The sequence below is a fragment of the Perna viridis genome, chromosome 6 (assembly GCF_037379345.1).
Source record: "Perna viridis isolate PV_CMFRI_1.1 ecotype Kerala chromosome 6, ASM3737934v1, whole genome shotgun sequence".
Classification (NCBI taxonomy): Eukaryota; Metazoa; Mollusca; class Bivalvia; order Mytilida; family Mytilidae; genus Perna; species Perna viridis.
In genome coordinates this window covers 49,027,842-49,051,576 of record NC_142450.1, presented here as the reverse complement: position 1 = coordinate 49,051,576, position 23,735 = coordinate 49,027,842, and the positions used below count along the sequence as shown (strand labels likewise).

General features: G+C 34.5%; 2 protein-coding genes across 2 annotated transcripts; both read left to right on the top strand.

Moving 5' to 3' along the window:
* The first annotated feature begins 251 nt into the window (after positions 1–251).
* LOC148615400 (uncharacterized) lies at positions 252–2,485 on the top strand. Its single transcript, XM_088590313.1, has 3 exons — positions 252–498; positions 928–1,159; positions 1,544–2,485. Exons 1-3 carry the CDS (start codon positions 406–408, stop codon positions 1,828–1,830), a joined length of 612 nt encoding a protein of 203 aa, XP_088446439.1. The 5' UTR covers positions 252–405; the 3' UTR covers positions 1,831–2,485.
* Positions 2,486–6,683: 4,198 nt separating this feature from the next.
* Positions 6,684–23,427, top strand: LOC148615399 (uncharacterized). The gene is made up of 13 exons (XM_088590308.1): positions 6,684–9,207; positions 12,789–13,239; positions 13,607–13,802; positions 15,085–15,225; positions 15,494–15,676; positions 16,031–16,310; positions 16,747–16,882; positions 17,224–17,770; positions 18,921–18,978; positions 19,384–19,583; positions 20,719–20,827; positions 21,988–22,233; positions 22,459–23,427. The coding sequence occupies exons 1-13, from the start codon at positions 7,035–7,037 to the stop codon at positions 22,479–22,481; spliced, it is 4,743 nt and encodes a 1,580-aa protein (XP_088446434.1). The 5' UTR covers positions 6,684–7,034; the 3' UTR covers positions 22,482–23,427.
* The last annotated feature ends 308 nt before the right edge of the window (positions 23,428–23,735 follow it).

Here is a 23,735-nt window from a genome sequence, read left to right as displayed (position 1 = left end):
TTTCAAGGGATAAGAAAAATGAATTCCCCAAAATTCGACACATTTATTTTTTGTTTAAAGATCTCACCCAACACAGCCACCCCACTCGCTAATAAATTGGTCAGTGCCTTACTTCTCATTTCCATTTGAACAACATTTCTACTGCCATTGACAAGACAGTGTTTATCATCATTTTACAATGTTCCAAGTCATAAAAGCATTTTAATGAATAAATCGATAAATTTATGTGTACAATCCGAGGTCGTGCATCCCAGTTAGTTTCCCCAACATAAACATCCTTTATTGATTGTTTTCACCTGTTTCCATCTCGACACCTATATAGATCTTACCACGTCATATAAACCATATTAAGGCACTCATGTTGGAGAGCGAGTTTGGAGTGTTTACTGTGTTTCTCGGGACGAAATGACACAAACTAGCATTCTTCAGTGTGCCAAGGAATATAACGTCTTAGTTGGAAAAGTCAACTGCAGATTGAAATCTCTTAAAACGGAGCTGGTAAGACTAATTACTCTAACGTATTTTTGTTTTGTTTTCACTATTGATTATTGTCAATACACAACAAACGTTTTATTAAATATAAAACAAATATAGTAATACAAACATTGAATAACGAATGTTTGACTCATTATATACACACGAAAATCAATGGAACACGCCTTTATCTACAATCAGATCATGATTTAACTATTAAACGAACATCAGATATAAATATTAAGGACAGATTAAATAAAGTGCAATTATTCCAATCATGGTCGTATTATATACGACATTGTTGTGGAACACTGAATATACGTTCCTATTCAAGTTACTACAACACCAACTTAATTCGAAAGTAGATCTCCATCCTCTAACATTGATTTGAGTAAAGTACTAACTTGTTCTCTTTTGTGTATATTTAACTAAAATCATCTATATTTTTCAAAGTTGGAACTAAAGAAACAAGATGTAAGCCTTTTACGACAGCTAATACACATAAATGACGTCATCCAGACGTTATGTCAACATACTCCGAGCCCGGACAGTGCCGTAGATGAGTCCCCAACAGAAATGTTTCACAGAGCACAAAAAGCTCCGCTCGTTAGACAACAAAGTGTACCGTACTACGTCAGTGTGTTACATGCCCAATCTATTGGAAGCTTTAATTCCAGCTTTGAAGGTATTATCAATAATTTTTTAAAGAGCGCTAGGCCTCTTGTCCTCGACATTTTTTTTCCTCCTATAAATGAAATATCTACATTTTACGACAGAAGTATAGTTACCAGTTTCTATAGTAATTGTAAATTAATTTGATCGGATGGTAAACTTAGCACAAACAATCCTTTTGAAACAATTGGTATATATATCGTTACATTGTTGGTTTGGTCTGTGTTCACTTCTATGAGAAGCTGCGATGAATTGGCCAGTGTTTTGTGTTGTCATATAAGGGCCACAATAAATGCTGCTAGTTTTTTACTATGCATGGGACATGTTTTGTCTGGTTGTTTACTCGGAGCAGAAGACTTACATGTGTATATATATCTAATATCCGTTTACATTACAGGTATCAGCGAGCAGGCTGAAGACGATGCTGATATGTACTCTAACGACGATAGCGACAGTTTACTTTCCGTCAGCTTAAATAATTCTACAATTCCACTCTGTATAAAACCGACTGTATTACACCGATCATTGTCATGTGAAGAACACGACGGGAGAAGCGATAGCCTAGTGGGGCTTGACGACAGTTTCTTTGAGAATGTTTTACAGAAAAACATTGCCCTGTGGAAAAACCAGACAAAAACAAACCAGGAACATATTTATGAAAATGTCAAAACCGATGTCACGTGAAAACTTTTAAGGCACTTAAGATGGGAGTTGTCGATTAATGTACAGTTTGCAAACACTGCCTCGACCGAGTGTTACAGTATAGTGGTTGTGTAACATGGATTTATTTGTTATAGAGTGTACCGTTTCAGGATCCAGACAATTTGAATAGGAGGGATGTCAGCCGGGGTTTCTGAGAAAAAAGGGGGGTTGCTAGGACATTATTTGCCTTTTTTTGTCAATTTTACTTATGAAAATGAAAATTTTTCATATAAAAAGGGGATGCCAACCCACTGCACCCCTCTGGATCCGCCACTGCGTTTCGTGGAGAAAGATCAGACGTATCTAAGTATGATTAAACCACTGACGCCATGGACAGAGTCATGAATGGATCTTAGTCACATATTGTCTAGTCCTGTTTTATTCATATTGAAGTGTTTTAATGAAGCGTTTGTGAAGCTGCAATAATCAATCATCATGTATTATTCGTAAAATTTATATTCACTCCTATTGTAACGCATCACGATAACTTTAAGTGTACAATTTTGAATTATTTATGATACCCTGGTATGTAAATTATAATTAAACTAATGGTTTGGAAGTGTGGTGAAACTTATAATCTTGTATTAATGGTTTTAATGTTTAAAAGGGTTAGGCTATTACATTGTGTTAAGAAATATGAGAAGTCTGTGTCTTTTTTTTTTCAGAAATGATTGACCTGTATTTCCACCAGCGAAATAACTACTTAAAATTCCACGTCAAGTGGCCATTATGAGGATTTAAATTGTTTTAACGTTCCTAGTACGATTTTGAAAAGACTTTGTTTTAACGTCTTCATTCATATGATATAGGACTAAATAATTGTTGTCGACTTTGACTTATATACACCTTTTCACAATAAATGTGCTAGAGGATATTGCTTGACCCACATAGTAAGGGTCAGACGTTTTTCAAGATAAAATACATAAGGTATACATTCCCTTAAAGGTGTCCCTCGTTGTTCATCACAAGAAAGAGCAGTTTTGTTCGTCTGTCTTGCAAAGTCTGATTTGACATAATTCAAGCTGCGTTGATGTCTTGAGTTTCGATTCCAATAATGCAATTCTTGATATAAAAGTCCGGGTACTCATTCATGTATATTTATATTGTGCTATACATATGGTGTTTGTCTCAGTCTGTTTCTTTGACGATAGTTTATACTCAAGATTATGCAACTTTTGTAGGATTTTAAGTAAAAAAAAACAGAGTAAGTCGTGATTCAAGACGAGGATTCGCATGATTTGACGATTCTAAATTAATGTTCACTTATCTCCCTTTGCATAGTCATAGAACGTACACAATGAAATTACTACATTTGGCACCTTAAGAATTGATTTGAGTGCAGTATTATGGATGTAATCTCTCTGATGAAACATTTTCAGAGATAGAAAATGAATAAATACACAAGATACGATTTTTATTCGGTTCAGTGTTTATGGCTAAAAACCACTAATTCCACTTCCCATAGGCTTCTATGCTAATTTCACAATATTCAATGGCTTCTCTGGACTTTACCTTAACTTTAACCTGTAGATGACTATATATCAGCATGATTCTACATATGTCAGCTCACAATCCTCAGAATGGCATGTGGGGTTAGCAGACTTGCAGTGCAGTACTGGTCACCGGAAGTGAAGTGTCTATAAATAGCATGGGAAATCCCAGTGTTTTCACAAGATAGGGGTATATTTAGAAATCATTATGGAGATTAGGCTTCACATCACAAGAAGCAAAATGCACCTATAAAATGTACAGAAATGTTTTTCCTTTCAGAAACTGTTTGAATTTTTTAAATGAGATGAGAACTTTTTTCACAGCACTATGAGGAACAGGGGTAATTTCTGCGTAGGACTATTTTTGCGTACGTTCCAAATGCTCATTGGTTGAATTGGTGGTCTGTAACCTAAAGAGTCACTTCCTGTCTTAGAAAAAATAAATAACTATACAAGTATCTTCTTATACACATACTGAATGCATTTGCAAAGTTTCAGTGAAAATGGATAACTACGAGCTTCGCCAATTAATTTATTTCTAGTTAGATTTGCCTGGGTTTTTCGAAATCACAGAAAAACTGTTAAAATCTCGTCCTACAAATTCACGAGAAAAATGACGATGATAAGTTTACATCACTATTGTCAGTGTTCTGCTGTGTCTTGAAACCAGTGATTTGTTTGCATTTTTACACCTTTCGGGTGTTGTCGGTGCTGAATTTACAGAATTCCCAGTGATTTATTTACATTTACATCTTAGCCATTGTTGTCGGTGATGATGTATGCAGTTACATTTTTGTATTACATTTAAGAGGTTTGTTGTCAGCGATGCTGTTTACAGTGATTTGTTTACATTTATATCTAAGATGTTAGTGTCAGCGATGCTGTTTGCAGAAATTTATTTACATTTACATCCATAGAAGTTTGTTTTCGTTGCTGCAATTTACATTTACATCTTAGAGTTTTGTTTTCGTTGATGTAGTTTACAGTGATTTGTTAATACAGAGTTGTGTTTTTGTTGATGCAGTTTACAGTGATTTGTTTACATTGCCATCTGAGAAGAGTTTGTTATCGGTGCTACAATTTACAATGATTTGTACACATATTACTGATAAGAGATTGTTGATGGTGTTTGCAGAGATTTGATTACATTTACATGTTGGCGGTTTGTTGACGGTGATACTGCTTACAGTGATTTGCTAATGTTAACATCTCACAATGATCCAAGATAGTTGTTGTCGGTCCTCCTTTTTTTGTGTGTAAATTGTTTACAACTATATCTCAGAAGCTTTCTGCACGGTACTCTATTTACAGTGATTTGTTTACATTTACATCTAAGCGGTTTGTTAAAGAAAGCAAAACATATTTTGACTAAACTTTTTTTTCCCGCCAATTAAAAGATTCCTAGACTTCTGATGTCTTGTATTAGAAACAATTTGTTGTCCTATGATTTAAGTCATCAATGATGGAGATGATGTATATTTATATTTTATTGAATAGGAATCTATCTCTTGGATGTTTTATAAATGAATGATTGTTTTCTGGTCTACATTAGCCATCTATCTTTATACTAATGTGCGCTATAATCTTCTAAGTCAACTTACTAAATGCTTTATGACACTGTATCTGGGATACTCAAGTGAACGTTATTAAGTTTGTTTGTCTAAAACACGAAAGTAAACTTTATCAAGAGACGAACTTCATACTTATTAAAACAATTTAAATTTTATGAGTTTAAAGAGTAAGATTTGTTCTCTGTGGGGTTGTGGTTATTAAATTTATTAATCCGGAATCAAGTCAATATTATAATAAAACGAACACATCATAGGCGTGTTCACATGTGTTCTATGTATCGGGTAAATTGACTTGTACTTCAAGTTGAATTATTGAACTAAATATTTAGATTTTGCTTTTTTTCATTTTGTATTAAGACAACGCGTGCCAAGTTTGCCCTGTTCTAGTCGACAAGATTTGTAGGAAGAAACCTTGCAATCGTAACACCTTTCTCGAATTTACGACACTACTTTGATCAGTCAGATGCTCAAACCAACCAACCCCATCGTTTCTAGATATATTTAAAGACAATAGTTATGCGTTTGATGTTTCAGATTTCGAAATACATAAAGCCATCGTTTACACAATGTTTGTATGCGACTCGTATCTTTGAACGAAGTGACGTAAATGTTGAATGTAAGTTTAATACATGGATTTCATTCTGTAGTAACATTGTAAATATTGACCAGTAAGAACAATCCCCTCTTAAGAACTTGACCTTTGTACATTCTGCCTTTCTTCATAATGTTATCGTCAACTTCTTATATTATTTAGAAATTTTACTTAAGCATGGAAATTTAAACATTAGGTTATGAATATCCAATAAAATTCAATATTTGACCTCGCCGTTATCAACATTAAACCTCCAAAATGATTAATTACCTTCATCGATCCGTTACATCGAAATCGGCTTATCACTAAGATAGAAATTCGTCCTTACTACTGACGTATCGATGGAATCAGTGTAGGGGACGTATAATGAAAATTCTGATATCAATTAGATTGCTGTCCGAGTGTAGTTAAAAAAAAATTGTCGTATTTCTTTCCATATGATTTATGAAATTTTTAATGAAAGATATGAAGTCGTTTGGAACTTCAACCACTGAATGGTTGACAGTAAAAATGTCGGTTTAACGCAAATCCTGCTTCTTTTGTGACTATGACAAAAAAATAGCCATATATTTACAATCATGTCATATAAACGCACCTTAGCATAAAATAAATGTTCAGAGAGAATAATACCTACAGACAATTTAAAAAAAATTCTTTAAACTAAATAAAAGACCTGAGACAACCTGTTTCGCATATTCTCCAAAACTACAAGCAAAATGCCTCAAAACTAAACCAGGTATGATTCTTTGAAGGGTTACCTTTTTAAGTTATTAATATGGAACTATTCCAAAAATGTTTTAATACGAAAAAAAGATATATATGCTTATATAGAACTTTTTTTTATTGAGAAAAAAAAAAGAAATACATATCAAGACAACATAAATAGCCGTTTGCTACTGTAATATATATTTATATATAAACTGTGGATTCAGTTCCCTTTGAGAAAAAAGCTGAAGCTAAATCTACAGGCGGACGATCGTTTAGATGAGTTAGAGACAAACTGCTCACAAAATGCACCCAACTATCGCCGTTTTACTGCAGCCATCAATAACTAGGTTTCTAATCAGTCAGTAATAATGAATTAGATCAAATCAGTCCTCATGGATACAACCAGTAAATGGACTGTTAATTCCGCTGCTCATATTCTATCAATTTTACTATTGGAATTATCCATGAGTGATGGTATAGGAACTCTTAAGTGGTGGTTGAATATCTGAGGAATATATATTGTTGTAGAGATAAAACTGGTGTTTTGATGGAATATTAATCTTCGTACAAATTTAGATAGTACAGTCAACATAACTAGGCAAACATAACTGTAAGACGATTTACAAGGTCTTAGTTAGATTTAACTTTGTTCCAATCACTCTAATCCCCTCCATTATGTTTGTTTTTACTGAGTTCACCGTCTCAAAACGTAGTGTACATTGGATGTTATAAGAGAGATCTTGGTCCACATCTGTCTCTTATATTGATGGATAAATTTTTAATTTTCCGTGTTTGTTAAAAGGTTTGACAAAAGGAGTAATTACAATGATTGAGTATAATAACAATACTCAAAATTCTGATAATAGACAAGAACAAAACCAGTCTACGAATGAAAGACATGGAGAGAAAACAACGTTTAAACATTCGACGCCTTCCATGGAAATTAACGGCGAGAAAGATGGAAGTACTATTAACAATTCTACAGTTTGTGATCACACAGACCCACGACGTTCCACAATAAGCCAGGAGACTTTAAATAGAACTGATAATAATACTAATGAAAACGTAGATTTAAATAAAAATCGGAAAGATTCAAATCACCAATGTGAATTATTGACTCAAGGTGACGCGAATTTAAATGTCACTAATAAACAAGAACATTTATTCAATAGTTCTGACAATACTCAGACTGGGAAAGTTGTGGAAACCAAACAGACAGACTCGGATTATTCTTATTCCTCATTCTTTGAAAGTACTGACAGCTGCGATAAAAACAACAGTCAACGTGGGTCCAATAAACGAACAAATTATAATGGACTTGATACAAAAAAGGAAGGAATAGTAGGTAATAAAAACGTGAAACCACAGGAACAAGACCAGTCGGCTGTCGATTATTCCGATACATTTCAGTCAGAATCAAAAACAAAATCGAGAGAAAAGAAATTGTCGTTAGAAACTGGAAATAAGAACACGGATTCTGATGACGATACTTTAACAGAAACATCGTGGCCATCATATTGTCAGGATAAAAACGATAATCTTGAGGTGACAAATAGTGATATCAACCGGGAGGACTTTGTAGAAAATATCACCCAGAAAGAGGCGATTAGTACCGATTTATCGAAAGACTCTTCCAAAGAAATATTACCGGTAACTGTCACGCCTGACCGCTTCAAGGAAATAATACCGGTAAGTAACACGCCTGGCCATTCCAAGGAAATAATACCGGTAAGTTACACACCTAAAACGAACCAAAACACGAATGAATGTCCCGAAACAATAAAAGGCAACAATTTAAGCACAAGTGAAATATTATCATTACCCGATACAACACATAAAACACGTGATTTAAAACCATCGGAAAGAGGGAATAGTGCTACGTCTGGATATTCAGATTTTTCGAATTCAGCAAAAACAACTATAAGGGACGATTCTAATAACATAACTAAGGAGGTTAATAAACACACTGCCACTCCTCCTGCTGATACTGTACATAATTCTGACAAATTAGTTAAAGAACAAAAGGATTTAACTACGTGTAAAATACAAATTACCGACACACAAACGACGGACACACAATCAAATGCTCAAATAGAATCACGTGGGAAGAAAATCAAAGATCGTATAAAGATCTCCGATGAAAATCCTGATGACACATTAGAGGACATTGAACCCATAACAAATACAGTGGTACCCGTAATAACCGAAGGCACCCCTAGTGATTCTACCATGGCAAAACAAAATTTCAAAAGACAAGCAGAGAAGAATACCGATTCCGACGTAGAGACAGAAAAGGTAGATGGAAATGATGTAACCCAGGCAACAAGAGAACCCGTTCAACCGACAAATGGTGATGACGGGGTGTTTTCTGGTGAGAGTGGTGATGAAGGTAAAGAGGATGGTGACACCAACCATACAGACGCTAAGCAAGAAAATATAGAATCAACTGATGATCAGAGTAAAAATAGGGAGAATATAGCTACCAAGTTAGAAAATAGTAATGAAAATGGGAATGAAAAAAGAGAGGATGGCGAGGAAGCCAACGTTGATGTGAACGAGCACCAGAGCACAATCGATCACGGAGAGAATGTAACTAATACTGCACACGGTGTTCCAAACGGTCTTGAGGACGTCAACGTAGAATCAGTAGAGCAAATTAGAAGGAACATCAAAATTGACAATGCTGTCGAAACTGTGACGGAATTGGAGGTTAAGGTTCGTGATCTGATGGTTAATATGAAGGATTTAATGTCTGAGTATACCAATAGGTTGAATTCCCAACCTCTGTCAGACTTTGTCATGGATTTAGACAAGTTCAAAGGTGATTTTGTATCCCTCAGGGATGCCTACAAAGAGTACGAGTCACTTTTTGTATTTCTGAATAAAAGTTTGAAAGATTTGCGAACGTCAGGAGACGAAGTGAACAATTTGATTGCTAAAAGGTTCAGAGAGGAGGATCTGACAACATGGATGGAATCACAGGAACAGTTCGAGGAGGGTAAGTTTTACTTCTCACGTGTATAAGTAACGAGAGAGGTCCGGTGGGGGGCTTATAGGAACAATTCGTGGAGGGTCGGGGCAACCTAATTTCTAGTATGCATATGTATATATAAATAAAAGGTACGTAAGTTTAACTATTCTGGTTCAGTTATTGCAACCTGCAGGCTGAAGAGGGAAATGGGGTACACACACGTAGTTTTTTCAAGAGTACAAATATTTAACTACCCTCGTATAAGTAAGATGATGAAGTATGATACCAAAATAATTTAAGTACAGATTATATGGCTCATATTTTACAAACTCTTAAGACCAGAATGTTGGACCAAACAGTCTTAACTTAAGACCAGAATGTTGAACCGAACAGTCTTAACTTAAGACCAGAATGTTGAACCGAACAGTCTTAACTTAAGACCAGAATGTTGGACCGAACAGTCTTAACTTAAGACCAGAATGTTGGACCGAACAGTCTTAACTTAAGACTAGAATGTTGAATCGATTTTTGGAACACTTTCATATGAGATGTTTCATGCCAAAGACAGCTTGAAGCAAGTATAAAAATGTGAAATATCTTTCCTTTCTTTAAGCAAAAGAAGGAGGCACAGAAAGTCCGTAATAATATAATATAATATAATATAATATAATATAATATAATATAATATAATATAATATAATATAATATAATATAGGTATAATTGTCATAATTTGTAGGTTTATATTATTATTATTTCCACTGTCGATTATGTTGTTAGTAACTATAATATATTTGTCGTTTTACACTTATAATTTAAACATTTCTTTGTTGGTGAGATCGGCTGTTAAATGCTTTGCAAACAAATTCTACTTTTCAATTCTAAGTTCAATAGAAAACACTTCACAGAATATATGGCATTTAAGGGTGGCTTTTATAGTGGAGGTCAAATTTAGAGATGAGTTTTTTTATTCTAAAATCATTTAATGGGAGGGCTATTGAAAGTACGACTTTAAGAATGGTACGTTTAATTACAGAACTTTACAGGGTAGTTACGTCTGGTCTATAAATTTGCTCTTTAAACGTTTTAGGTTATAAGCTTTAGCTAAATTCTAATTACTACTATAAATTAATCCAAAACTAAACATGGGCGACAGATATCTTCGTACGAATTTTTTTTAAGCACTATTAATTTATTCAACAATCTTGTTACAAGATAAGCTCCAGTGTCCATACAAGCTAACAGTGGAACATCCCTTTGAAATATCACTTATTTAGCCAGAGTACTGATAAGTGAATAATAAAAAAACTAAACCAAACTTCATTTCTTAACACATAAAACTGTAAATTGAATGATTTTTTTTAAATGAAAATATTGGTTTTCATAGCAATTACAATTTTTAATATATCAAATGCATTGACATAACACCTTTTTAGGTTTGAAACGTAGTACGCCTTGTAAAAAAACTTACAACTGTGTAAAGTGTGTTAATATTTTCATATTCCTTGTCATAAAATTTGTAACCAATATCCATTTCTTATGACATAATTCATTTGGTTTAGTGATAAATATGTATTTTCCTAAGAACTTTGTTCAGTTTTAGCCAAAAACTATTGAAAAAAATAACATCGGATGAAGAAAATGTTCATACTTTTCTTATTACAATTTGAAATGTCTGTTATATTCCATTTTTGAAGCAGTTGTATACTTGACAGTAGATGTTGCAGAACTTTCCACTTAAAATATTATGTTTATTCTCCTTTAAGGACTCGTATCAGTGGGGATTCCGGAGGGTGCAGGGGGTTGGCACCTCTCCATTTTATTGGAAAATTTGTCATTATTATGTGTAAAATTGACAAAAATGGGGTAAATAAAAAGCACCCCCTTTTTCTTAAGATCCCCAGCTGGCAACCCTCATTTTCAAAGTGTCTAGTTCCGCCCCTGAGTATGAGATTTGAGTTACTAAGCATATAGAGATCTAGAAATCTAATAATTGCACGGTGGACCATCTCAACACATGTAGTAACAAAAAACATTAGTAACAAATCAGAGTTACCCGTATGTAAAGACAAAAAAATGAGTTGTGTAAAGATCTGATGACTGAGGGGTGTATGATATGGACCATCCCAGACAATGAACAACCATTTTGAAATACTTGCACAAAATATCATGACTTTGGTTTTCAGAAGTTTATTGCTTCAATTCTGATACTTAAAACACACCTTATACATGCTTGGCTACGTGCACTTACTGAAAAATTGAAAGTTGTAGTAAATTGCTTTAAAGTGGGTATAATATGACTATGATCAGTCTAAATACACACTGAGTTTAAATACCGAGGAACTTTGATTACACAAGGAAAAATTGAGTGCACTGCATGTACTTTCTATACTTCTTAGCGAATTATTTTGTTCTCATGATATTTTCCACTTAATTGGAGTAATATCGTCACATATAGGTAAAGTGACATTCTACAGCTAAATTAAATTCCCTCTGAAAAACGTCTATTCATGTTCAAATCGGATCAAAAGGATTATTAAAACATACAATTTAAGTATTGAATATGAATATATATTTATAAAAAAGGCTCTTTCAGTAGAATTATCCTAGTTCAAAAATATTCACCAACTTTTCATAAAGTTTGATTTTAGTAAGAACGTTATCCGGGATGGCACTGTTTCTATTCAGGTCATAGAGATTCTTATTAAAACATCCATCGATTTTCACTTGAATTTTTATCAGACACTTTAATTAATAAAAACATACACCGCTGTATGCCGGTAAAATAATATTTACCCTCACAGTATTGTCAATAAACACAGACTTTTAATACTGGGATATGAATCAAAAAATCAATTTTATTAGAAATGACAGGATATTAAAATTGGGGTTTTAGTCAGTAATATAAATATCAATTAAACATGATCTTTCAAACTGTAAATTTAACTCATTTGAATCGACTATATAATTTGCTTTATTGAATAAATTAATTCACTCGTCACACATTTTGATCAGAGAGGAGTTAAAATGTTCAGTACAGTTCCAAGGGATAAATACATGTATATAGAACAGGCAGATTCTCTCTGGATTGTGCTCTCTTCTTAGAAGTTCAATCATATCAGTAAAAAAAGTAGGAAAAATATAACGGGGAACGTGTCAATGAGACAACAATCCTACCAAAAATAGTTTAAAAAGTTACAGGCACTGCACAGACCTTCATTGACTGCTTTTGACTGACTATTGAAATGACCAATATACAGATTCCATCAAACGATATTCTTGTACAAAAATATCTTTTTATAAATTAACGTTCATGAGCTGAAATACTAGAGTCTGAGCAATAAATGAATTAGACTCTGGTAAACCCAATTATGATCACATGTACATTCCAACCTTATTCATGATAAAATACTTAAGTTTATTTCAGTCACGTGTGTACCAGAGATACACTTATAGTTTGTCCCATAACATGACAACTCATTTCTTTGTAGAGCACATTTAAGTTTTAGTAATTTTAATGGACCAACAGTCCGTCTCCAAACATTGAACATTAATAAATCAATGGGTAAAGTTAACTTGTTATGGTAACTATACACTGTTTTAATTACAGACAAACATAAACTTCGTGAGGAACGTATAGCCGTAGAGCGATCAGCTTTAGCTAAGGCTTCAGAGGCAAGGTCATCTGTAGCCAGAGCTGCTGTATCTGTGGCAGAAACTAACCAACTGGCAAACGAAGCAGAGATAGAGGCAGCAGAAGCTGAAAGTCTAGCGAAGAAAGCATGGGAATCAGCAGAGTTAGCCATGAAAGCAGCCGAGGAGGCACAAAAGGCAGCACTAGAGAAACGAAAGGCGGAGGATGAAGCCAGAAAACGAGCACAAGAGAGGGCTCAGAAGAAAGCCGAAGAGGAACGGAAGTTGAGGGAGGAAGAAAACAAAGTGCTGGTTGAGGAGGCTAAAAAGAAAGGAACTACATTTCATGACGAAAGGAAGAGAGCTGATGAGGAAAAGGCGAGGAAAGAGGCAGAAAGATTAAACCCTAAAAACTGGCCGAGATACATGTACGTCTAGTCAATAAACAATTATGGTATACATTGCAGCCTAAGACTATTACCAACAAATACAAAACTTAAAGTGTCACATATGCTTGATTCATGGTAAAGTTATGTGTGATAATTTTGAAAACATGATTACCATAATTATGATAATCAAAACATATACTATACATGTTTATCCATGCGTTGTATGATTCTTATCCATAGTAATTTTGTCTGTGTAGTATAGAGAAAATGACCAATGTCTGGTATGATATGGTTTTAGTACCGTTATTACACACGGAGTTTAAACAAGCGTACATAGGTATGAGTATGAGATAGTTTGGTGTGAAACGAGATATGATTTCTAAATGTTTTATGATACATATTGTAGATATAGTGTGGAACCTGGTGACTATGATCCTGGTGTTGGGTGTATTGTAAGGGCTATAACTGGATCCCTGAATCGTGACGATGTAGAGGTTACAAGACTTGAACAAGATTCTGGTATCCTGGAACTAATAGAAACAGAAGAGCTTGTCAGCAACATTGTAGAATTAAAACCTGCTGATTCAGAAAAGAAGTTCAATGTAAGTCTTCATGATGACATTTTGGAGACAAAAAGACACGTTGTCAGCCTTCGAGTAACACTGTAGACAGTAAGAACCTAATGAAAGTTGAAAAATGGCTGTTAATGAAGTTCGTTGATTATGTTTCGCCCTTTTTGTCGGAATTTCGGACTCATCTGGTTTTTTCTGTGAAATCCTGACCCCGCCGTAATTTGAAATGTTTATATTTCAAAAACACACAAATTGACCCATCTTTATATTTCTTATATTGTTCTATCGTGAATTATCTTCAAAGATTTCACAATCTTTTGGAATCCTTGTTATTCTTTTATAGAGCAGCGAACATCCTTAAGTTTCTTTAATTCCTACGTGGTAGACTTTAAGGTGGACATGTTTTTGTTGTTTATTCTTACGTGGTAGACTTTAAGGTGGACATGTTTTTGTTGTTTATTCTTACGTGGTAGACTTTGCAGCGGACATGTTTTTGTTGTTTATTCTTACGTGGTAGACTTTGCAGAGGACATGATTTTTTTTTGTTTATTTTTGCGTGGTAGACTTTGCAGCGGACATGTTTTTTTTTGTTTATTCTTACGTGGTAGACTTTGCAGCGGACATGTTTTTTTGGTTTATTCTTGCGTGGTAGACTTTGCAGAGGACATGTTTTTGTTTTTTATTCTTACGTGATAGAATTTGCAGAGGACATGTTTTTTTTGTTTATTCTTGCGTGGTAGACTTTGCAGAGGTCATGATTTTGTTAGACTTTGCGCTAAAAAGATAATAATCACTGAAAATCATTGATTTAGCTATCTTCCCATAACATCTACTCAAGCTCTGCTGTTCTGTCTCACGTCTTGACCTGTTGAAATCGTGGAAAACTCAAGACCGTGCTCTACAACACAAAGCTGACATTTTATTCCATTTAGACAACTAAGTTGAATAACTACTTAAGTCATTATGAACTTTTTAATCGATATGGTTTGTCCAGTTTTACCATGATTATGAATATCTTTAGATTTATAATATCGGCCAGTATATCGGACATAACTTGTACAACTTCATGGCTGTTTTGTAGAACATTCAGAAGCATCACTGTTTAATTTACTGGTTTAGATATCTATGGTTTTGTGAAGAGTACAAGTGGTTTTTTTTTTAATCCAAATGTTTATTTGATATGGTTTTAATTTTGTGACGTGAAGGCAATTGTTTATCAAGCTTTATCGAGCTAACACAACCATATTATCAATATCACCAACCAAGGAGCGAGTGATCTATCATCTAAGGGTTGACATTTTTTTAATTACAGTTCGAACAGCCTATGTCAATCGCCATTCCTCACTGTGCTCCACGCGGCATCCCTGGGAAAGAACCGATCATCAAAACCCTGCAATCGAATGGAAAGTGGGCGGAGCTTCCATCTTCTGAGATTACCCTTGAAGACATTAAGGTATCTATCCAAAGTAGTCGTAGGAATAAGCGTTCAGAAACAGATTAATGTGGCTTTTGAAATTTTTTTTACACATTCTTTCTGTATGTATGCCATATGGTGAAATCCATTTTCGGGAAAGAAAAAGCACTTCCTGTTTACCGAGTACTTTATTTTCCTTATATCATGAAAATGGGGGTATCACTAGTGAGCCATCGCTTACAGATTATCATTCTCATATGTTTAAAGATATTTTTTTTTAATTTGTAATACTGCTAATATTTTGTAGGAACTGCGGTTTGTAGAGACCAGAACACGGAAATTTGGAACGTTTGCTGTTGTGTTGAGATTAAAGAAAGATACTCTGACGTTTACCAGGAAAGGAAACAAAGTCTTCTCCTCAGTGGATCCAAGGGTCTCCTTCACATGTAAACCGTCAATGTTTAGAATGAACACAAATTTTAACATAGAGGCTAGTACTGTTATAATAACCCTATATATATGGAAGTATTATTGAAGTCATTCAATAACAGATGGTCATTCGCAAACCTGATATTTTTTTATGATGAATGCTAATGTCGAACCATGTGTTAAAATTAGTATCATGGTTCTTGACTTGTACATGAAGTCTCTACGTAGTTTACAAATGAATAAATAAAACATCAGTATTTCGTAATTCCTTTTTAAAGCGATTGTTGGTTTCGAAGAAAGATAAATTAAAAAAAAACTTTTAATGCTCTTATGGACATGTATAATTAACCCATCCCCTAAAGGGCTTCGGTGTGACAGGGAAGTGAAACTAGCCAGAATTTTGAACATTATTTAGGTACAGCCAGTGGAGCTTTCAGCTGTTACAGACCTCAAACAAAGAAATCCCGTTGAGTGTGGTCACTTACTGGCAACGAGCCCTATTCTTAAGTTTTCCATTATGAATAGAAAATTTGCCAAACCCTTGCTTCTCACCATCCCTCTGCCACCAAACACCAGTAAACCGAAGCGCCCTCAGACGGCGGCAGCAGGTTCTAGATCGGAAGGTGGAAGTCAAGAACCAAGACCATTGACTGCCAGACCGTCCACGGCCTTCCAGTCTTCCAGGAATGATGACGGTCTGTAATCAATTTTACATTGAAATTATTTCTTTTGATGTGTATGATTTAACATACTATAGACACCTGACTCGTTTAATAACTGGATTGATACTTCACAAGTGAAATGTTGTTTACGGTTGACCCCGAGTACTTGTTACTTATAATTTCAACATCTTCTTTTGGGTGCAAGATTCAATTAACCTGCAGAATTAAAATGCTGGCAGGTCTTTCCAAAAGACGTTTTCAGTAGCACAGGCCATTGGCAAGATTCTCCTTATAGCACTGAAGGCATTAAATATCAGGCGAATAAATCAGAGAACATACAAAATAGTCAAATATGGAAACAAAATTATTTAATGATATTTTGGTGATAAAAAATCCCGGTCCTATTGAGGCGTAGTGAAACTTCTAGACTAAATATGAAGGCTGGTAATTTAAAATATGTATATTGTAGATGATGCAGACGAAGAGATCCATCTCTTGACTAGGACTAACAGAGAGGAATGGTGGACAAAATCTCAAGATATATCACTCTTCCAGGCAAAAAACAAAGATATTGTGTCATTTGAAATAAAACAGCCACATGACAGGTAATTTGATGTGTGTTACCCGTAGCCTGATGAGTTAGGCTAGAAAAGGGCAACATGGTAAGAAACAAGTATTTCTAGTTATTCTAGTCTATAACTTTTTACAACAGCTACGTACCGCATCATCTTTCGCCCGGGCAGTACATCTTAATTCAAATTACTGATCCGAAAATGAAAATAAATGTCAAATGAACTAATGGACTTACACAACATTCATGATTGTTTAGATTTATCACAGAAATACTAATTCCTAATGACCACTACGGGTCCAGTGACATCTTGTTAAAATGTACGTGTATATCCACTCCGCATGATAGCATTAAAACCTACGACAACTATTGTAGGTATCTCCTTATGAGGACAAAAGAAGGTTTGTCTATGACACAGATTGAACGGATAGCCTTTATGTTAGAGAACTCGATCATGTATAGAACTGTACAAGTATTCCTACGCCAGAGAAATGACGATCCAAACGAAATAATTCTGTCTTGTGCGCAAACAAACAAGACAGAGCGTGCTCTGAGAAAGTTAGGAGAACTTGGTTATGAAGAGGGTCCTGGTCCCAGTAAGGAGATTGTAGTTAAGGAAGGACAGGTTTTAGATATTGTATTTAGAGGCAATATACAGTGTACTCAACAAAGTCAAAAACTTAGAGTTATTTTCAATACGCATATAAAGAGTAGTTTAGACTTCCGTGTCGAAGAGATAGAAAAGTTTGCACAGAAGAGCTTCCACACTTACCGAGGTTTCGCCCAAGTTTTGTCAGAGAGTACACATCGAAAATTACACCAAGTAGAACATCAAACACCAGGAGCACCAAAGAAACCTCCACATGTCGAGGTTTCTACAGAAAGACTGCTCATGACTGAACTTCTGATCAATATACCAAAGGTGAGTAATAAATCAGTTAATGATACACCAAATATGTGTTATGGAATATATAACTTGTACTGATAATTGGTCCAATGTCCAATCGTGTTCCTTCCTTCTTGTAAAAATTCTTTTTTGCTTCTTGTGGGCTACTAATTTGGAAATTTAGAAATAAAAGATGTTCTTTTATGTTTACTCCTACAAACAAAGGTGCTTGAATTCCGTTCCTCCGTAACACAACCAAATGTAAAGTTAATTTCACAAATTCATTTGATTGAAAAAAGGGGTAATACAACCGACTTTGTAATGTATTAAAACACACACAAAGTCAGTATAGTTACTTGGTGTGTGTTTTTATACATGTTTTTACAAGACATACTTAAGTGTCAGTCCTTTTAAAATTCATACAGTCAATTTTTGACCTGATTCATGGTAAAGAAAAACCCATAAAAACAGTATATTTTCAATAGATCTGTATTTTTGAGAAAACCATACATTCATCTCTTTATTTGATTTCTTACGATTAGGCTTCTGGAAGAGGGTTACGTTGCTACAAGATTGAAGTCATCACTATAGAAGTTTTATGGTCGTCATCATGACCTCGTGGATCGTTACAGTGTATCCATCTGCACCATGAACACTGATTTATTTTACGTGTCATAGTTTTCCTTTCCTCTTCCATCTATACCAAGACTTGACTTTTTATGAGCAACTCAGCGGGTGTTTTTAGAAATCAGGGGACCCTTACTCTGCCGGTGCACCCGGTCCATGCTCCTAGTTTTTAGTGAAGTCCGATTTTCTAATTTAGTTTTGTTACTTTGTATGTATCATCTTGGTTATTAAGTTATTAATGCTCTTTGTGGTGTGTGTCTGTTTTCCATGTCTGGTCTTCGCCCCAAAGCCTGGATTACGCTAGAATCTTGGTTCCCCGAATTACTCTTAATCAAATCTAACCAAATCAAAGACAATAACTCATGTCAATTTCATACACAATCAATGTAATTTCTATCTCAAAAGTGCAACAACGGAATGCCAAACCGATCTCTAACTTTTTTTCAGAATTAGAAATAATTTAAAAAGTGAAATCGTTGAGTTTTCGACGTGCACGAATCACTTTCAGTCTGAATTTATAGAGACTAATACTTAAATGATTATCATGTTGATATTTCAGCCAGACCCTGAACCACCAAAGCCTCTAAACACGGCCCCAGTAAAGATTAACGTTGAAGGTTTGTATTTATTAGTGGCTGTGCTGTTTCAATACTTATAAATAGTTCCAAAAAGTGTGATTTTTTTTCTAGGCGCGTAAGACTATTGATTTAAACAGAAACAAATTAATGTGTTAAGTGTATGTTTATGTAAAGGTAAAAGTTGTTTTAGAGATGAAATCCGCATTACTTAGTTGACATGTATTTGACGTCAAACATTTACCTTTAAAAGTTAAGCGATTTTATCTTTTTAAAAATCTTTATTGATTTGCGAAAATCGTAACAACTAGTCAATGGTTTTAGAACAACGCTGGTGCATATTAGAAAATACTTTGTAATGCATTGTCAAGTTATCTGTATCTGAATTTAGTTGGTGCATTTTGACCCTTAAATACATATTAATTAATTGGTATTTCCTCATTTCAGCCCCAGATACAAAAGATGTCTTAGACTTCGTTGCCACTGAACTTGGAGATGAGTGGAAATCATTGGCCGCCTGTCTGAACTTAAAGAGTGTACGGATTCAGGCTATAATGCGACAAAATACAGCCAGCCCTGATCCTAAAAAGATTCGATATGATATGCTGGTCTCATGGGCTAAACGGATACCAAGAAGTGCTAACAAGGTGACTATATGTATGTCCCATAACCCCTTCATAAAAAGACACTTTAATGTGTTAACATTGTGACTGTATATCCCATTACCTCTACAAAAACGGATTCCAGTGAGTGCTTGTAGATTATGTATACTACTAGCAATTTAGTAGCTAAGTATTTAGTAGTTTATATATTACAAAATAACCAGAAAATGAGGCTGAATTCCTGATTGTGAGTTTTTTTCATTTCACACTATTCTGAAACTGCAGGGGAGAAGTTAATAAAAGAAATCTTAAGACTTTAATCCAGAAGTCATACTTGGGCCTACTTTTATGTGCAAGAGTAATCAAGGGAACCAAGGTTATAGTGGTAATCAAAAGAATGTAATCCAGGAACAAAGACCAGACATGGAAAACAGACATATACAACAATGAACATAAAGTAACTGAAATCATACAAAGTAACAAAAGCAAAACGCTAACTACATTAATGTCAAATGAGACCAACTTAAAATAACGTCTTGGTTTTAAACTACCTATAAATTTCCATCTCTACTAAAGATGCCTGATGTACCCATTTGCTTATTTACAATATTTATAACTTAAAACAAAAACGTAGTTCAAAACTCTTGGAAAAAAGTGATAAACACATAACCAACATTTCGCGCAACTCATAGGCTGCGTCTTTAAAAAAAATAGTCCCATTAGAATCGAAATAAATCACGAAAACTCCCATTTTATCATCGTTTTACCACGGGCTAGCCATTTATGTTGTTATTTAACCCTTTGTCAACGCTCGGGGTAAAACAATGCGCCATAAACGGCAAGCCCGAGGTAAAACAATGCGCCACAAACGGCAAGCCCGAGGTAAAACAATGCGACATAAACGACAAGCCCGAGGTAAAACAATGCGCCATAAACGGCAAGCCCGAGGTAAAACAATGATAGTATGAACGACAACGTCATTTTTACGCCTGTAAAACATGTAAAGTGCACCCTCATCACTTCTTTAGGAGAAGGGAATCAAAAATGAAAAGAAATACAAATCCTGAAGGAATGGCTTGAGAACCAAGATATTAATTTTGAATGGCCTTAGTGCATTGAATGTCATCCTACCGGTCTTTAGTATAAACACAGTCATTGCCCATTGATATTTACTTTACAGTTAGAGATTCTTGCGAATGCTCTGACGTCTTGTGGTAGAAGTGATATAGCGAATGAACTCCGTGACAAAGATGCAATATACAGGAAAAGTATAGCCCAAGCAAATAAAGGCAAGTCATCTACTCATTGCGTCCAGCGTCCTCTTTTTCTCTCTCTAGGTCTCACTAACCACTTCTAACGTTTCCATTACTCTACATGTTAAAAAAGGAATTTTCAAAGTTTCACAGTGAATTCCCAGGACAAATGACATCTTAAAGTTGCATACCGCTGCAAAGCGTGGAAAAAAAGGCTTCCAAAATCATTATGCTAATGGTACGATGATTGTAGAAATTCTTCACAATATTTACTTGAATTAATAATACTGAAAATCCACATTTTTACCTTTTCTGCTTACTAACAGCATGAAGACAAATTACTCACACATGTAAACAATATTCATTCACTTTTGTAGTTAATTACCTATATGATTTTAAAGTACACATTCTCAGCTTTATTTTGACTACTTTTAATCATAATACATACAAATAATGCACTTACAATGCATATGTCTAGGTTCAGTGTGTTTTTGGTACTACATAGGGGGTGGCCATTTGACCCGGAAATGGTTAGTGAGACCCTGTCCCATTTTAAGTGTAGATCCAAATCTGTTCAAGAATAAAATTGCAATCATTAATTTGTGGAGGAGTAATTGAGGGAACCAATCTATCAATAGAACGCAATCCAGGGACAATGACCAGACAGGGATAACAGACACACCCAACAAAGAATAATACGTAAAATAACCAAAATGATACGTACAAAGTAACAAAATAACTAAAGAAAATGGACACTGTATATTAAGCAAGACAAATATTTCATATACATGCAAAGAGAGATAATCCTATTTCAGAGTTTTACATACCTTGTAAGGGGTAAGCAAATCTTTATGAAACTTGAAAGGAAGGACGAATATAAATTCATATGCAGATGTGCTTTGTTGTTTGGTTGCATAAAGATATAATCCAAATTAAAGATGTTTGTGTTTGCACATGTATAGTAGGAATCGATTATTGAGGTTGCTCGCCGTTCTAGTTTCAATTGTACTTCGAAATATACATGTAAGCCTGTAGGCATTCCATATAAGGCCCATGTTGTTCATTGGTATATTCTACATGATCGTGTGTGTGTTTACCGTAATGATGAAAATGTGTGTAAATTCATTTGTCAACGAGGTTTAAAAACAAATTAGTACAACGACCAATGTTATTTCTGTCAATGTCTTTACTTGCAGATAATCACTTAAAAAGAGCCTTTGTAAAAGTCGCCCAGAATCCTGACGCCGTGCGGAACTGGATGGCCATCGCCCGACGTCTGGGTGTTGCTGAGGATGAACTAAGAACTATTGATCAGAGTAAACCGTCCATCCAAGAAAAGTGCTTCCATAGTTTACGGACATGGCAATCCAATGCTGGTGATGGAGCAACTCTACACATGTTAACGGATAGACTACGGAAATGCCGATACAGACAGTTAGCAAGTAAGTATAACAGTTTTATTTTGACAATCATATGTTTGTTTACATTGATTATGAGACAGGGACCCACATGGACTGAGGTCTACACGTTAAACTAAGAATGGTATGAGCTGGTCAAGACAACTCCATTTTAATGGATACAATTGTTTTTTTTTGTCAACAATGGAAAGATTTGATGCTCAATGGCATTTAGCTAGATGATTTAAAGTTAGTAATTTTATGTTTCAGGAGAGGTCGAATTAGTGGTCTAACTTGGAGGAAGGAAAATAAACTGGCCTGTATAGGAACCAGGAAGCAAGAAAACTCTATATTATACAAACATGGAATCTTACTTGACACCCCTGTTTAATATTGTATGGAATCAGCAATTCAATCCAGTATTTATGTAGAGAATGTGAATACTTACAAGTACCTTCTATACAGAGCATTTCTCCTTTTGGACTTATGTAGAAGATGACATTCTCTTCTGTTAACATGGATGCGGGTGGAATCTATACGACTTAGGTTGTTATTCCATATTAACAAGTTCCTTAGACATCTGTTTATGCTTTACATATAAAGTTTTGACCGCTGCTTGTTACTTATGTAGACTGGTACTGAAACTCATGTGATATGTCTATATAATTTGTGATATAAATTATTGTTCCCAAACTGTGATATAAATACTGCCGAAATTTATTAATTAGATATTTTATTATTTTGTATTTTATTTGTCTTGTTATGGATTACATTTTGCTTATTTTTCAGTCAGGTTATATCTGTTTTAGAGGTTTTTTTTTATCAAAGTCATTGTAAGAAATGAAGACATTAGAATTAGTTCTTTTAATTTTATAATTATGATTAATAGAATAATCATTTAGTGATTTTTTTGTTTTGCATTTATAGAATTAGTAAATTTATTTATATTTAAATCATGCACGTTAAAATGTGTCGGATATTTACGCAGCAATAAATAATTGAAATAATTTTATTGCTTCGCATCTCAAAATTTGTCCATATGAAAAAAACAATATACATTAATCAAACTGAACTCTGAATCACTCAGCAGTTACTGCCATTCTGATTCAAAGTTTACTACCATATTATTTTACTTATAACCTATTTTGTTAATTTAAACAGTATGCATTTTGAACTTAAACTCTATGAAGGTTATTTGCATGGCACTATAGTAAGCTGATTAAATTTTACGAAATGGTACCTAACTTGTCTTGATATTTTGGTGTTATTAGGCACAACCATTTAAAGTAAGGCTACAAATGTGGCTGCTGCAAAAAAGTTAAAAAATGCTCCTCAAAACTTGCGCCTTTTTTTAGCAAAAAAAACACAATGCATGTTTAAAAAAGGTATTACAGATAAATTTTTTGCACAATTTTAAAATACAACACCATGTTTTAAAAGAAATAAAGCATCAAATAGATTTTCAAATAATTTAGTTCTGAAGCCCCTTGACCCCGTCCGTCTACTAGCCTATCAGGCTTATGTATTCAATCATACATGTAACGTGA